The 17,127-nt window shown below is 50.0% G+C and overlaps 1 protein-coding gene across 2 annotated transcripts in view; it reads left to right on the top strand.

Moving 5' to 3' along the window:
• PTPRN (protein tyrosine phosphatase receptor type N) overlaps window positions 1-17,127 on the top strand; it is a 282,930-nt gene that overhangs the window by 75,258 nt on the left and 190,545 nt on the right. For both annotated transcript variants that reach the window (XM_063933845.1, XM_063933846.1), the window contains exon 4: window positions 3,065-3,170. In XM_063933845.1, coding sequence (XP_063789915.1) covers window positions 3,065-3,170 — 106 coding nt within the window. The remainder of the gene's footprint in view (window positions 1-3,064; window positions 3,171-17,127) is intronic.

Here is a 17,127-nt window from a genome sequence, read left to right as displayed (position 1 = left end):
TTCCACCAAATAAAGAAATTGTAGTCCCAGCTTTCCAAGGGTCGTACCTTTCTGCGGGAGATGCATCATTGGATGTAGTCCGTGCTTCAAGGATCTACATGGATCGGGTATCCGGTTGATAGATAGACAGTGTCTAGTTAGACAGTCAATAGATAGACACCATATGTTAGACAGACATTAGGTCGACAGGGTCAAAAGGTCGACATGAAAAAGGTAGACAGTACAAAAGGTCGACATGGTCAAAAAGTCGACATGAAAATGGTCGACATAAAAAAAGATAGACAAATGTTTTTTTTTTTAATGTAACATGTTTTTGGACTATTTCATACCTTCTCTATCCATGTCGGCATAGAGTCGGGTATAAACTTTGTGGCGAGCGCAGTGAGCCACCGAGCCCGAAGCGTGGCGAGCGAAGCGAGCCCCGTGAGGGTATGCCTTTCTACAATTGGGAGTCCCAGATGACAAAACTATCCACACAAACCACAAAAATGCAAAAAACATGGGCCCTCATTTCGAGTTGTTCGCTCGCTAGCTGCTTTTAGCAGCCGTGCAAACGGTAAGCCGCTGCCCTCTGGGAGTGTATCTTAGCTTAGCAGAAGTGCGAACGAAAGGATCGCAACACTGCTACAAAAGAAGATTGGTGGTCATTCCGAGTTGTTCGCTCTGTAATTTTCTTCGCATCGCAGCGATTTTCCGCTAACTGCGCATGCGCAATGTTCGCACTGCGACTGCGCCAAGTAAATTTGCTATGCAGTTAGGTTTTTTACTCACGGCATTACAAGGTTTTTTCTTCGTTCTGGTGATCGGAATGTGATTGACAGGAAGTGGGTGTTTCTGGGCGGAAACAGGCCGTTTTATGGGAGTGTTTGAAAAAACGCTACCGTTTCTGGGAAAAACGCGGGAGTGGCTTGAGAAACGGAGGAGTGTCTGGCCGAACGCTGGGTGTGTTTGTGACGTCAAACCAGGAACGACAAGCACTGAACTGTAAGAGTAAGTCTCGAGCTACTCAGAAACTGCACAGAGAAGTCTTTTCGCAATATTGCGAATCTTTCGTTCGCAATTTTGATAAGCTAAGATTCACTCCCAGTAGGCGGCGGCTTAGCGTGTGCAAAGCTGCTAAAAGCAGCTTGCGAGCGAACAACTCGGAATGAGGGCCATTGTGCAGTTTCTGAGTAGCTCGAGACCTACTCCTAGCTTGCGATCACTTCAGACTATTTAGTTCCTGTTTTGACGTCACGAACACGCCCTGCGTTCGCCCAGCCACGCGTATGTTTCCCCAGCCACTCCTGCGTTTTTATCTGACACGCCTGCGTTTTTACACACACTCCCCGAAAATGGCCAGTTACCACCCAGAAACACCCACTTCCTGTCAATCACTCTGCGGTCAGCAGTGCGACTGAAAAGCTTTGCTAGACCTTGTGTGAAACTGCAACGGCCGTTGTGAAAGTACGTCACGCATGTGCATTACGCCACATACGCATGCGCAGAATTGTAATTTTTTTGCCTGATCGCTGCGAACAAAAGCAGCTAGCGATCAACTCGGAATGACCACCATGGTGTCTACCTTTTTTATGTTGACCATTTTTATGTCGACCTTTTGTGCTGTCTACCTTTTTCATGTCGACCTTTTGACCCTGTCGACCTTTTGACCCTGTCGACCTAATGTCTGTTTAACATATGGTGTCTATCTATTGACTGTCTAACTAGACACTGTCTATCTATTATACCACACCCCATGGATCGTACCAGTGCCATCAGACAGACCGACATCTCTTTGTTCTCTACGGATTTCACAAGAGAGGATAGCATATTCTCAAGCTGATCTCCCTATTCCGGCTAATATCTTTGCACACTCTACTCGTAAGGTAGGTCCTTCATGGGCAGCACAACATGGTGCTTCAGCTGAACAGATATGTAAGACAGCCACATGGTCTTCCATTAACACATTCATTAGACATTATGCCTTTGATACCTTTGCCTCTCAGGACGCTGCATTCGGGCGAAGGATTCTCCTATCCAATCAGGAGCGTCCCCTCCACTAGAATTGCTTTGGGACATCCCAATGTTTATCCTGTGGATAATCTGTGGACCCTGCAGGAGAAATACGTAGTTATGATAGACTTACCATCGATAACTCTATTTCTCCTAAATCCACAGTATCCACAGGAATCCCACCCTGACGCACCTGATTTGAGGATCCTTTCACTCACTAACCTCTTCCTTGTACGGAAGTGTGTGCATGTGTGTTCTTCTCGCCTGATTAGGGCTCTCTATGATGCTACGCTTTGAGCTTTGGAAAACAACTGAATTGCCTGAGCCAGGAGGCGGGATATAGGGGACTGGGCCATTGCATTCTGGGAGGCCGAAAGCTTTTGATCGTTGGTGCCAATCCGCTGACGCTACCTCATATCCCAATGTTTATCCTGTGGATACTGTGGACTTCGGAGAAATAGAGTTATCAACGGTAAGTCTACCATAACTACGTGTTTTATATTTATTATTGTGTCGCTTTCTTCATAAAGTGACCGGGAACCCAAATTAGTGCACCATGTCCCCTCGCCATCCTTCAGGCAAGGTGCCTTGCTCCGCTACTGCGGAGTTCGGCACAGGTTGCTATTCCCAGTCGTAGTCCACGTGGATCGTAAAGTACAAAAAAGTAAAAAAAATAAATTTAAAAAATCATGAAAAACTCATGTCGATCCTTTTCATGTGTCGACCTGTGTCACGTCGACCTACTGACCATGTCGACCAATAGTGGACGACCTAATGACTGTCGACCTAAGTGTGGTCGACCTAAAAACCGGATACTCTTCCAATGGGAAGTGACTGCCACTGCTAGGCAGTCCCTGTGAGTGGCAGACTTTACTAGTCATTTCCAGAAAGTCTTATGTTTTTCAATCTGATGTAATCTAGGTTAAATAGATTTAGCTATCCTTCTAATTAACATGTAGCTGGTATTTACAGATTGATTATACAAACAGGGCAAAACGATGATAAGAGAAAGTGGAAATAAAGCAAGTTAATTTATCTGCATTTTGAACTCTCCTTGTGTTTGTGGTTGCAGGGTTGTCGTGGAAAGATGATGTAACACAGCGTGTGATGGCTAATGAGATGGGCCGCATCCCGCAGCACAAAGCCTTAGAACCTCTAGATCTTCTGGATGATGACAGGTAAATAGGAAAACCTTCTTACTGATTCATTTTTCAGTGTCTATAGAAGAACATGTCATCGTAGTATCTGATTTAGAGCTGTACACATTTTACATAAAAGATGCAGACATAAAATTATCTGATAAACATGCAATATGCATCCAGCTCTGTAAAGATTGCATACTACATGTGCCAGGCTTATGCCAAGAAAGGTAGTGTAGGTGTTAGGATAGGACAGTAGCATATGTGCCTGAATTACCCCAGGAGATGTGCTATGACTTGCAAAATACAATTAAATACAAAACAAATAACTAATTAAGCCCAAACAAATACAAACATCTAAAGTCTCCATTTTAAAAATCAAATGGGAATCTTCTTTCCTTACTGTGGACCAAATGCAAATACAGATGTGTCCTCATATATCTAGCCTCAATATACCACGCCTGGCGTGAGTGAGCTGCCAGGTCCTGTGCAACTCTGCTAGCGTCCGGCACCTTTTTATGCCAAAAATGCATCTTAGTCGCAACAGGATGTGACTAGGACGCATCAGGAGACTGTGCTGATTAATTTATATATGCAAAACTGTATATTGACCCTCATTCAGACCTGGATGCAGGCGCGCGGTCGCTCGTAGTGGCCGCATCCAGGTGGTCTGCGCACGTGCACCAGCCGTTGTGAGCGTGCATGACCACACATTGGGGATGCGGCCGCAATGTGATTGGCAGCTGGGGACATTGCAGCATTGCGTGGGTGGTGCCGGCAAAATGGGGGCATATATTTTCGGGGCGGCTGCGTGACGTCACATGCAGCCGCTCCGATAAAAAAAAAAATGACCGCTGACCACGCCTAAATGTTGGGCATCCTTGCCCTGTGCGGAGATGAACACAGATCTGCCTGCGTATGCAGTGATCTGCGTCCATCTCTAAATAACCCCCACTGTGTGTGACTGAGTCTGTGTACGGGGGATGCAGTTAATTTGCTAGCTGTCGGGATCCCAGCGGTCAGGATACCGGCGTCAGAATCCCAACAGCCGACAATGACGACAGCCTGAATACCGGTGTAACAGGGCTAGTCCCACTCGTGGTTGTCCACCACACCCATAGAGTGGAAATAGATCCTCTGGTGAGCGCAGCGAGCCACCGAGCACGCATTCTGTTGTGATACTGACAGCCGACATGCCTCGTCCACGGCAAATCATATGTAATTCGTGCACAGAGCACAACGGAACTTGTATTGGAAAAAAGCTGCGGCTGGATCGCAGCACTTCGTATTCAGATTCAGAGACTCAGTCGCACATAGATATACAAGTGTCTAGTTAATCAGCACAGTCTCCTGGCACGTCCTAGCTTCATCATGTTGTGACTAAGACATATTTTCAGTTAAAAAGACACACAAAGATGCCAGACGCTAGCAGAGACCTGGTGCACATAGAGGGGCTGTTTGGCGCAACTGCGGCAATGATGTATGTGGACTGTTCAGCCATTCAGAAGTGGCTGGTGCTCATCATCTTCAGAAGTGCATAGTTTGCACCAGGGGTGGAGCACCTGCTCTATACTGTATACGTAACCTAACAGGCATATGTGCATCTATGTTGTGGTCTGGCTAAGTGCCTTTTCTGGAAACAAACTGCTACTATACTTACCCACACCCTCACCCTCCATCATTCTAAGTGGTAAGCGCAATATACAGGCAATTCTGCATTCAGATGACAGTAAAATACATTTTTGTACACTTGTGCAGTATGAGAATGTGTATTTCATGCAAAACAAAAGATGCTTGGATCCAACGCTGCATCATAGGTGAAAATGTAATGGCCTTTGAGTTGCAGGTATTGGTGTGATTTTCGCACTCTACAGAGAAGCACATTTTTAGAAGCACTCTCTGTTTAGTGAAGAAATAAAATACCACATATAATAAAGGCAACCTTATGTCCCCTAATCTCATGACTCTTTTTTGTCAAGAATGAGGAGTAGGCTTTTATTATTTTTGAGGTCACCTGGTGACAAATTTTTCGAAAACCAATATTTCCCATACACACACAGCTTTTACAGTACCAATTGTGGCCAGCAGGTTTTTAGACCCTTGAGGCAATCTGGTTACTGTTTTAGAGCATATGTAAATGCTGTAACTATGACCAGGTATGGATCCAGAACAAAATGACAGGCGGGGCACTATGACCGAAGGTACGCGCTTTTGGAAAAGTGCAACAAGGGCATGACCTCCCAACAAGGGGCGTGGCCTCAAAGGGAATGCCGTATCCGTATGATGTGGAGAGGGTGATGCCTTGGATAGGCAAAGGGTGACAGGAGAGAGAGGGTGATAGGAAGATAGTGAGGCAGAGAAGAGGTAGAGGGTGAGGTGACAGTGGGTGACAGGAAGAGATAGACTGAGACGGAGATGCAGTGGGTCAGAGGGGGAAGCAGTGTGTGATGCCAGGGAATGGTTGATAGGTGGAGGTAGTGGTTGACTGCAGAGAATGGGTGACAGGAGGAGTAATTGTGTGAAGCCAGGTGGAGGCAGAGGGTGACGTAGAGAATGATGGGGAGAGGCAGCGGGTGACAGGAGAGAGAGAAAATTATGGAAGTAGTCAGAGGTGACATGGAGATAGCGGGTGACAAGGAGATAGTGGATGACTGAGGATGCAACTGTGTGCGCCCCTGCACACAGTTGGGAGCGGGGGCGATCAATGCGGCAGCTCTCTCTGTATTCACATTAGCTCAGCTGGGCTGTAGAGTAGGGGTGGGCAACATGCGGCCCGCGGGCTGGATGCGGCCCGCGAACCGATTCTCCCTGGCCCGCTGTCCCATACCACTGTGCAATGACAAGCGGCCCGGCTGAGCCGCTTGTCATTGCGCTACGAAGCTCCGAGATGCGGCGCCGCTGAGGAAATACCCGGTCTGCTGACCGGGATTTCCTCTGTGACATCAGGCGCTGGGCGGCATAGGGGGCGGAGCCACGGCAGGAGCGTGCAGAGGGCAGCGGGTAGCAGCAGCGGCTCTGCGCAGCGGGCAGCGGATCTGGCAGAAGGCGGTGGATAATCTGGGCAGCAGATCTGCCACTGTGAAAAAAATGCATCAAAGGTAAAGCTGCTATATGGGTCGGGGGGGGGGGGGGGGAGGAGGAGGAGGAGGGAGGGAGGGAGGAGAGGAGGGGGGTAGAGACTGCTGTATAGGTTCAGGGGAAGGGGGGTAGAGACTGCTGTATAGGTTCAGGGGAGGGGGTGAAGGGGGGTAGTGACTGCTATATGGGTTCAGGGGTGGGGGAAGGGGGGTAGAGACTGCTATATGGGTTTAAGGGAGAGGGGAGGTTTGAGACTGCTATGTGGGTTCAGGGAAGCGGGTGGGGGGAGCTAGTAACCAGCTGTGAATACGATTGATAACAGCATTACACAGGATGCTGTTTGTTTGTTTGTTTTCAGCAGTTTTTTATTTTTATTTTTTTATTACTGGATGTGTTTTTTAGACATTTGTATTTTGCCTGTAAAAAACTACGTATGCGGTGTAATGTATATTGTGGTGTGTGTGTTTTTATAGTTTTATATATATATATATATATATATATATATATATACTAGGTGCTTCATCGCGCCCTACGGGCGCTCTTCACACCGTCGCAAGGGGCTACGCCCTCTTAACCCTTGCATGCCTTTCTGGGGTTCAATATTTGTATTATATGGAGTATTACCTGCATTCCTTTGTTAGTGGTTAAATATTGCACAATGAAAGGGCGTGCGATGGTGAAGGAGGCGCAGCCCCTTGCGATGGTGTGAACAGCACCTGCAGGGCACGATGTACAGAATGTAGCGGGTGCCGGGGGGGACTGCAGATTGGGGAGGGTGTCTGTAGTTGCTGCGGGTGGAGGGGGGCGGAAGCGGGGGGGGGGCCCGGATGGGGAAGGGTCGGGAGATGCTGCAGGTGGGGGAGGGGCAGAGGAGTGGGGGCTGCAGATGGGGGAGGGGTCCGGAGGCACTGCAGGTGGGGGAGGGGCAGGGGTGCCACGGGTGGGAGAGGGGCAAGTGTGGGGCTGTTGCGGATGGGTGAAGGGTTCCGGAGGTGCTGTGGGATGGGAAGGGGCGGGGGGGTTGGGGTAGGGGTCCGCAGGTGCCGTGGGTAGGGGAGGGGCAGGTACGGGTGGTGCAGCGGATGGGGAAGGAGGTCCGGAGGTGCTGCAGGTGGTGGAGGGGCAGGTGCGGGGTGCCATGGGTGGGGGAGGGGTAGGTGAGAGGGGGACCACGGATGGAGGAGGGTGTCTGCAGATGCTGCGGGTGGAGGGGGGCAGGTGTGGGGGGAGACATAGAAGGGGGGTGGATGGTGGAGGGGTTCTGGAGGTGCTGTGGGTGGTGAAGGGGTGGAGGAGTGGGAGCGGCGGGTGGTGTAGGGGGTCTGGAGGCACAGCTTGTGGGGGAGGGGTGGAGTGCCGCATGTGGTGGAGGGGAAGGTGCGGAGGTGTGGTGCATTGGGGAGGGGTCTGAAGGCGCTGCGGGTACTGTACCTGCCAAAAAGGTAGTTGGAGGGTATGCAGTAACAGGGCCAGGACATGGGTGACAGGGTCAGAACAGGGGTGACGGGGCCAGGACAGGGGTGACGGGGCCAGGACAGGGGTGACGGGGCCAGGACAGGGGCGACGAGGCCAGGGCAGAAATGACAGGGACAGGATAGGGGTGACAGGGCCAGGGTAGGGGCGGCAGGACCAGGACAGGGGTGACAGGGCCAGTATAGGGTTGACAGGGCAAGCACAGGGGTGACAGGGCCAGGATAGGGGTAATAGGGCCAGCATAAGGGTGACAGGGCCAGGATAAGGGTGACAGGGCCAGGATAAGGGTGAAAGGGCCAGGATAAGGGTGACAGGGCAAGGCCAGGGGTGACAGGGACATGACAGAACACAGGGCACGGGAGAGATTGGTATTAGGGACAAAACAGTGGTGACAGACAGATGTGTCTTCCCGGAGTCACTGCTGCTGGCTGCTGCTGTTCCACTCCAACCTGTTGGGATCTGCTGCTGGTGGAGACTTGGCATGGCTGACTCTCTTAGGCTGGAGTCCTGCTTCCTCTGCACATCCGCATCCCTCCCCCCCTACTCAGTCACACACCGCAGACCTCGCGCAGCTACCGGGCACTGTGGTAAGGGGAGACTGGGAGTGACTGGATAGCCCCCAGGAGACGCTGCGGCTGGAGGGAGGAGGGGGTCATAGCATGCACGCGGCACGGACCTCGCGGCTGCTGGGAACTGTGGTAAGGGGAGACTGGGAGTGACTGGTTAGCTCCCAGGAGATGCTGCGGCTGGAGGGAGGAGGGGGTCGGAGCCTGCAAGCAGCTCGGACTTCTGCAGCGCTACCCGCCGGCTAAAGTGTGTGAAGGAGCTGGGCGCATCTCACTGCGGGTGGCAGCGATGCAGCTAGCGATGGGGTTGCCGGGGCTGGAGATAACAGAGGCAGTACGGAACCTGCACAGCGGAAAGTGCCCCACAAAACTGCAGCTAAGAAGCGTGGAGTGTGCCAGAAAGTGACGCTCCTCCGCGCCAGAGAGACCCTGCTGAGAATGCTGATGTGGGGGGTCAAGCACACAGTGAGCCGGTGGCCGTCTGTCTGTACGGCATACCCCCTCACACACCTCCATACCTCCCAACTGTCCCGATTTTCACGGGACAGTCCCATTTTTTGGGGTCTGTCCCACAGTCCCACCCGCGGGTCGCAGTGTCCCGCAATGGGGGGGGGCAGTTGGAAAGCTCCTGTACTCGCTGTTCTGCTTAGCAGAGCAGCGGTGAATAGTGGAGACAGAGGGAGAGGGGGCATCAGGGGGTACGGATTAAGGGGGGGGGGTTTCCAGCAGCAGAGCCGGATTAAGGGGGGGGGGCAGGGGGTACGTACCGTTGGCCCCACAGTTTTAGGGGGCCCCCTGGCTCGAGTAGCTCTGTCCCAGCTCAGAAGCTCCCCCGTCCTGCCAGCAACAGCGGCAGCATTGTGCTACAGTCAGCACACGCTGCTGCATATTGGCAGGTCTGTGGTGTTACAGGGAGGCAGCAGTCTCCCTGCTTTCTTCTGCCTGTGCGGGTGTGTAAGGGGGAGCGACCACCTCCTCTGGATTTAGCCCTAGCTGAGGGGCCAAAATTCCATAAAAAAATAAATAAATCCCGGAATTTGCATAAAGGGGTGTGGCCTGGAGGGCGCGATTAGGCCACGCCCCCAACCCCACAGCAGGCACAGCAATGAGATAGGGCTCCCCTGTCGCAAGTGCCCTGGGCACCCCGGACTCATAATCAGCCCCTGGGGGCATGCCAGCAGCTCACAGAGCGCTGGGCATGCCCCCTCACTGACGAAAACGGGGGCCCTCCCGTGAAGCCACGCCCCCTTTTAGTTGCCCACGCCCCCTTTTCGGCGCGTGTGTGTCCCTCCTTCTGCCTGAAGAAAGCTCCTGAAGAAAGCTGGGAAGTATGCACCCCTGCCTGTGCCATGCCCATACTATCTGCTTCTGCTCCTTGTCTCCTATAGATTTGGCCAGATCTGTGACTCATTTGGCTAACTCCAGCCAGTGTTGTGACTCCGCCCAGCGTTAGCAAATGAGTCACAAAGTCACAGATCTGGGCTATTATATAGGAGAGATATATATATATATATATATATATATATATTAATACTATGCCATCTTTTTGTGGAGGACTGATCACCTGCATCTTCCCCTCCCTTGAGATAGCTTCAGTGATGACCCCCTAAGCACCTCTGCTAGCGGGAGCTCCAGTAACTGGGCTCCAGAGCTGTGAGCACACTGTGCCCTGCCTCCAGTCTGAGTGCTGCAGCCTTAATCTGCTGGTCTCCCCAGCAGAATTCAATCCTCAGTGTGGAGGTCTCTGATTGGGGTGCCCTTACATGCTTAGCACCAGGAGCCTACAACTTCCTCATTTGACTGCTTGCCTGAGTGATCATAATTAAATGCTGTGCTCCATTCAGTCAGCTATGCAAAAATGTAAAAGTGTTAACAGTGGATACAGCTCTGCAAATGTATATGTAATCTCTACATTGCTGGTCTCACTACCTGTCTGCCTATTTTTTCTACTTCAGCTATCTACGGTTTTGTTGTTCTATGCCTGCATTACTACTGTGTCTTTTTGAAAAGGACTTCTTCTGGCACCTATATATCTCTACCTGATCCTGCTGTTTATTGTGCTCCACACGCTGCTCTGATACGGCCGCATTGACTATATGAGCCTCTTTTAATTATAAGGTGTGCAGCCTGAGATATTTGCTCCACCCACGATAGCCCCCGCTGGTCTTTATCTACCCGCGCTGTGCCAGTGTGTGGAAGGATTTGCCTTCCCAGACTTCATACCTTACGCTGCATGACCCCCAACGCCTTCAGGTATGACCGGTCCCAGGACATACTCCCCAGACCCCAAGTACAGATGCTTGTCTCCCCATTAATGTCCAGCCAGCTGCTTTTCTTCTGGTGGTATGTGCTGCTGCTGGCTCTGACGGAAGTGTTGTTCTAGCCACATGACCTTTCTCAGTGTTTTTTAGTGGTACTACGGTACCTCATGGTGAGAGGTAAGAAGAATTCACAAGGGGCTCGAAGAAAATCAAAAAAGGGAACCTTGGCCCCTGCCATGGGGACCCCATTGTCGGCCAGTATGAGACAGTTTCTCCTTCCTTGTGGTTCTACCCCCGCTGGAGACACTTCTGCCCATGTACCCCACGTCTCTCGGCTGCCTCGGACTCTCCCTCCCGTGACGGAGCTCACTTGGGAGAACACTGTACCAGAGGCAGAAGGAGTCTCACAGATCTTGCACCTGCTCCATTCCATGCCGACAAAGCAGGATTTTGAACAGTTGGAAAATAGACAGCTCTCAGGGCTGTGGTTGTCCGACAGGCGACAGATCTTCACCAAATTCAAGAACGCCTCGATGATCTTGATAATCACGGAAGGAGAAACAATTTAAGAATACGGGGGATCTCGGAAGATATTCCACCCCAAGGTCACGTTGACTTCCTCACACTGGTCTTCAATGAACTCTTAGGCCAAGACCCCTCTCATACGATTGAGTTTGATAGGGCCCACCCGGCCTTGAGACCCAGAGGAGCTCCCATGGACCGGCCAAGGGATGTCATCTGTCAGCTCCACTATTATGCGCAGAAGGAGGACATCTCTTCGCAAAGTCCGTTGTTTGGATGTCATTGTAGTAGTTGACCAGCGCATCCAGATTTTTCAAGACCTGTCGTGGTCCGCCCTACAGAGGCGGAGAGCCCTCCAACCTCTCACCGAGAATCTTCGCAAGCTTGGAATCAAGTATAGGTGGGGCTTTCCCTTCAGCTTGCAGGTTTCCCATAACGGGAAGCTGTGTACGTTCAAGGACTTGACTGTTCTGCCCCTGTTTTGTTAAGCGCTTGGTCTCCTCTTGGTGACCCTCTCGGTCTGGAAGGAACCTCTGGTTCACGTAATTCAACTTGAACTCTCCCACCCTGACAACGACTGGCATGTTGTCCACCGTAACGCCAAATCTCTTAAAGAGCATCAAAACTTTCATTCTGTGACGAGACAGTGATGTCTCTTAGTGGCCTGGCACCCGCATACCCACTTTTGGAAGAGACTTTTGCGCTTCACAGTAGTTTTGACTTTGTCACCATTACCCTCCCCCATGATGTGCCTCTTCCTCCTGTAAAATTCTTCCAGACCATGTGCTGCTCTGGAGTGGTATCTATCCTAATCTGCAACGATGAAAGGTTTTCATTCATATTTCTGAGCTTTTGTTTTCTCACAAGGCTGCGTGTTTAGAATTATGCTCTTTTTGCATTTAAAATGTTTGCTTTGATATTAGAGCTGGTGCTATCACTAACCCCCAGTTTCCCCCACGCTGCCCTAGTCTTCTTGGTCCCCGGCATGTTTCCATGCCCAGGCTCCCAAGTGGCGATAGTGTGTTTGCGTTACTACTCCACTAGATGTTCTATGTACTACTGTAAATGTTATATCTTTCGCATTGTTCTTCTATTGAGTATTTCATGTTTCTTCCTTTTCCTTTCCTTTTCTGTTTCTTCCCCTCTCCCTGTGTGGCGCTTCATCACGGAAGTGATGATGCCCTCCTCCCAGGCTCTTATGCTGTCCTTTTTATGTTAAAAATGGTGGTTAAACCTAGAGCAACAACCATCAAATTTGTTTCTCTCAATGTGAAGGGCATGAATGTGGTGGAGAAATGCTCTATGTTGCTCAGGGACCTAAACACCTTTAGGGCCGATGTAGCATTTCTCCAGGTGACGCATTTTAAGTCCGTAGCTGCCCCAACCCTTAAGGATCGCATCTACCCAATTTCCTTTTATAACAATAACAGCAAAAATAAGTCCTTGGGGGTTGCTATTTTATTATCCAAACGGTTACCCTTTACTGGTGTGTCATCAATAGCCTTGGAGGAGGGCAGAACACTCTTGGTAAAATGTAAACTATTTGCTCAACAATATACTTTTGTGAATGTGTATGTTCCTAACCAATTGCAACCCAAGTCTCTGTCAACTACGCTGAATCGGATTTCCTCACTGGTCGAGGGTATCCCGATTTTAGGGGATGATCTCCGTTGTTCTCTTCAGCCTGAGATGGATATCTCTGGGCCTCCAGTCAGGCCTTCCCTAGCTTCACACCGTGGTGATCGCCATGCCCTGCGTGAACACCAGATGGTCGACACGTGGAGGCTTCACACACAGGGGATAGGGACTATACTTTTTTCTCTAGGCCGCATAACATATACTGTAGGATTGATTACTTTTTATTGCCCCATAGATTCTTACACTTGCACCTCGTCTGATTATGCTCCTATTTCCCTGACTCTGGAGAAGGCCTGTCCTCACTTTAAACAATGTACCTGGCGGTTAATCGATCAAATATTAATGGACCCTAGGTTTAAGCCCAAACTGATTGAAGGTATAGAGAACTACTTTGTAGACGTCTCCAGAGTCACGGTGTGGGATGCACATAAATGTGTCCTGCGTGGGAAACTGATCCAGACTGGCCAAAAAACTCACCCTGCTTTAGCGGCTCAAAGTTTTAGAGACTGCGCATAAGGCAGGGCTGTCCTCTCCAGTTTTACTCGAGCTGAATGAGACTAGATCTGCCCATAATGCTTTGTTGTTTGAGGCCATCAAAAAATATTCTAGGCTCTGTAGAAATCTGTTTTTTCCAGTGGGGGAATAAACCGGGGAAGCTATTGGCTAGAGCGCTGTGTGCCCAGAGGGCCACATTGTATATTCAAACGGTTGAGGACGGAGACGGGATGCATCATATCCTTACCAGAGATATAGTCGAAACATTTCACTCCTACTATACCAAATTGTATAACTTCCAGGGCCCTGGGTCCCCTGATACTCTCTTGGACACCCGGGAATTAGTTGAAAAATATTTTATTGAGGCAGGACTCCCGAGGCTGTCGAAAGACGATAGCGCTTGGCTGGACTTGCCTTTTTCTCTCCCGGAGCTAGAACAGGCCCTTAAGGAGATACCCTCTGGGAAGAGCCCAGGCCCAGACGGGTTTACTACTTTGTATTATAAGTCTTTTAAAGAGATTCTTCTACCCAAGATGCTGACGGCTTTTAATGAGTTTTTTGCCGATTGTGGTTTCTCGCCCAAAGCTCTGGAAGCCTTCAATACGGTTATACGGTTATAAGAAGGCAAGGACACAGCCCAATGCGCAAGCTACCGCCCGATATCACTTCTCAACACAGGTATCAAATTATGCCAAACTGACAGTAAACAGATTGAAGCTTTTGCTTCCAAATATTATCCATTCGGAACAAGTGGGATTTATGCCTGGGAGGGAGGTTCGGGACAACACATCCAAAATAATAGACTTAATACACTCAGCCTCTATAGGCCATACCCCTATAGTGTTGCTGTCTGCTCATGCCACAAAAGGCTTTTGAGATGATAAGCTGGGTCTTCATGGAGGGGGTCCCGAGACACCTAGGCCTAGGCTCCATTTCCCTTCATCGTATTCTGGCACTTAATAGTTTTCCAACAGCGAGGATCAAAATTAATGGGGATCTTTCAAAGCCTGTCTTTATTAAGAACGGTACACAACAGGGCTGCCCTCTTTCGCCTCTTATATTTATATTGTGCATGGAGGCTCTGGCTAGTACAATTAGACTTAACACAAATATTTCCGGTCTTATAGTGGGGGATGTTGAATATAAACTTGCGCTATTCGCGGACGATCTATTGACTGTTCTATCAAACCCCACTGTTTCAGTTCCCAACCTGATGCTTGAATTTCGTAGGTTTGGTTTCCTATTCAACTTTTAAATCAATTTTTCAAAGTCTGTGGCAGTGAATGTGTCGGCTTCTTCTCAATCAGTAGAGGGTCTTACTATATCTTACTTGTTCACATGGCATCCTACTAGTATTAAATACCTGGGTGTCATTTTCCACATTGATCTTACGTGCCTCTTTGACGAGAACTTTAAAAAATAGCTTGTTACACTCCGTTCAGAATTTAGGGATTGGGGCAACAAAAGGCTTTCTTGGCTAGGCAGACTTAGCATGAATAAAATGAATGTTCTACCCAGGGTGCTTTGTTTTCTCCAGACACTACCAGTCCATGTCCCAAAGTCTTGGTTTAGAGCATTGCACAATGCAGTTAGGAACTTTGTATGGGGAAATAAGAGACCCCTTTTCCGACATGCCATTCTTTTTAGGTGTAAACATATGGGGGGGGGGGGGGGGGGTGTCTCCAGCTACCTCATTTTTCCTTGTATTATGACGCAATCATTTTCCATAGAATAATGGATTGGTTATGTACGGATGATATTAAGTAGTGGGTTTTTATAGAAAAGGTGGCAGTTCCCTCGCTGATTACCCAGTACCCCTGGCGTTCACAAATCCTGATTTATTCCCAACCTACTATTGGTCCTACACTTACACGATGGAACAGATTGAGGATCCTCCCGTATGTGTCTTCTAAACTTTACCCCCTGACCTCACTGTTCCATAACCCTGATTTTCTTTCGGGGCACTTCAGGTCGAGGTTTTGATTCCTGGAAATTAAATGGGATTCTATGTGCCGGCCAACTGGTGGAGAGTGGGGAGGTGCTCCCCTTCCCTATCTTGCAGGCAAAATGGGATCTCCCACCAGTAGAGATTTGGAAATATCTTCAATTGAAGCATTTTGTAATGGGAGGCTCAGTTCCATTCAGGCGCCACTAGACTATTTTTGAGAATATGTGCATGGGACTTTCCTGTCAAGCACATTTTCTGTCCAAATGCTATAGGGGGTAATTCAGAGTTGATCGCAGCAGCAAATTTGTTAGCAGTTGGGCAAAACCATGTGCACTGCAGGCAGGGGTGTATCTAGGGGTCCGAGCGCCCCTGGCAAAGCAAAGGACTGGCGCCCCCCATATTTGAAATAGGGAAGGTGCATGTGCAAAAAAGGGACATGATCTTGTGGGAAAGGAGCATGACCATACAATAGTTCCCCAATTCAAATTACGCTACACAGTAGTAATCCTTATACACATCATGCCCAGACAGTAGCAGTTCCCGTTACACTTTATGCCCACACAGTAATTCTTATAAGCAGTGTTTGGACTGGCTGAGAAAGCAATGCCACTCAAGGCCAGGTAGTATAATGAAATAGTAGTGCAAAGAAGTGCAGTGCAGCGCACTACCCAGTGGTGAAAGTAGACAAAAAATGTTAGTGGTACTGCGTGCACGCCGATGGTGCAGGCGCACACCCAAAAAAGGGTGTGGCCACATGGCCAGTGAAAATGGGGGCATGATACACGTATGACCCCAATACTGCATTGCCAGAAACACATGCCCCCAATAGTCCGAGATACACATATGCCCCCATAGTGCCAGATACACATATGCCCCCACAGTGCCAGATACGCACATGCCCCACAGTGCCAGATATGCCCTCACGGTGCTAGATATGCCCCCACAGTGCTAGATATACCCCCACAGTGCCAGATACACATATTCCCCCATGTTGCCAGATATGCCCCCATGTTGCCAGATATGCCCCCACATTGCCAGATACACATACCCCCACAGTGCCAGATGTACCCCTATGGTGCTAGATATGCCTCCACAGTGCCAGATAAGCCCCCACAGTGCCAGAGATGCCCCCACAGTCATAGAGTCATAGTCCCCATCCCCCTCCCAACACATAGCCATAGTCCCCTCCCATTAAACAGCCATAGCCCCCACCTCCCCATGCAATAGCCATAGTCCCCCCCAGCACATAGCCGTAGTCTCCACCTCTCCCAACACAGTCATACCGTAGTCCCCACCCCCCTCCCATCACATAACAATAGTTCCCTGCCAGCATAGATAGCCATAGTCCTCCTCCCTGCACATAGCCCCTCACCTCCTCAAGCACATAGCCATAGTACCCATCACCCTCCCAGCACATAGCTGTAGTCTGCCCTTAGGACATAGTAGCAGTCTCTCCCACTCCCAGCACATACATAGCCTCCCCACACAGCACATAGTCCTAGTCCCCACCCCACAACATCCCAGCAGATAGCCATAGTGTCTGGCAATACCTGCTGTCCCGAGCTGCCTGGGATGGAGGGCAGAGGATCTCTCTGCAGACAGGAGTCGGCGCCGGTGTCTGGCACCGCATTAAAATACGTGAAGAAACTGGATAAAAAACCTACAGCTTCCAGCAGCCCTTGCCGCCGGGAGCTCCCGACAGCAAGGGTTGCTGGGAGTTGTAGTTTATTTTCCGTTTCTTCCCTGTAGTGCATTGTGGTGCTGGACACCGGTGCCAGCTCCTGCCCGCTAAGTGATCCTCCACGCTCCATCCCAGGCAATGCACAGGCAGCTTGGCACAGCAGGTATTGCCAAACACTACGGCTTAAGGGATTCCACCCATTGGCCGAGGGTGGCACCGTCGGCTGGCGCCCCCTGCTCGGCTGGCGCCCATGGCGAGTGCCATCCTGGTCAATGGGTAAATACACCCCTGACTGCAGGGGGGCAGATATAACATGTGCAGAGAGAGTTAGATT

This window comes from Pseudophryne corroboree, chromosome 7 (assembly GCF_028390025.1).
Source record: "Pseudophryne corroboree isolate aPseCor3 chromosome 7, aPseCor3.hap2, whole genome shotgun sequence".
Taxonomy (NCBI): Eukaryota; Metazoa; Chordata; class Amphibia; order Anura; family Myobatrachidae; genus Pseudophryne; species Pseudophryne corroboree.
This window is presented reverse-complemented; position numbering and strand designations above follow the sequence as displayed.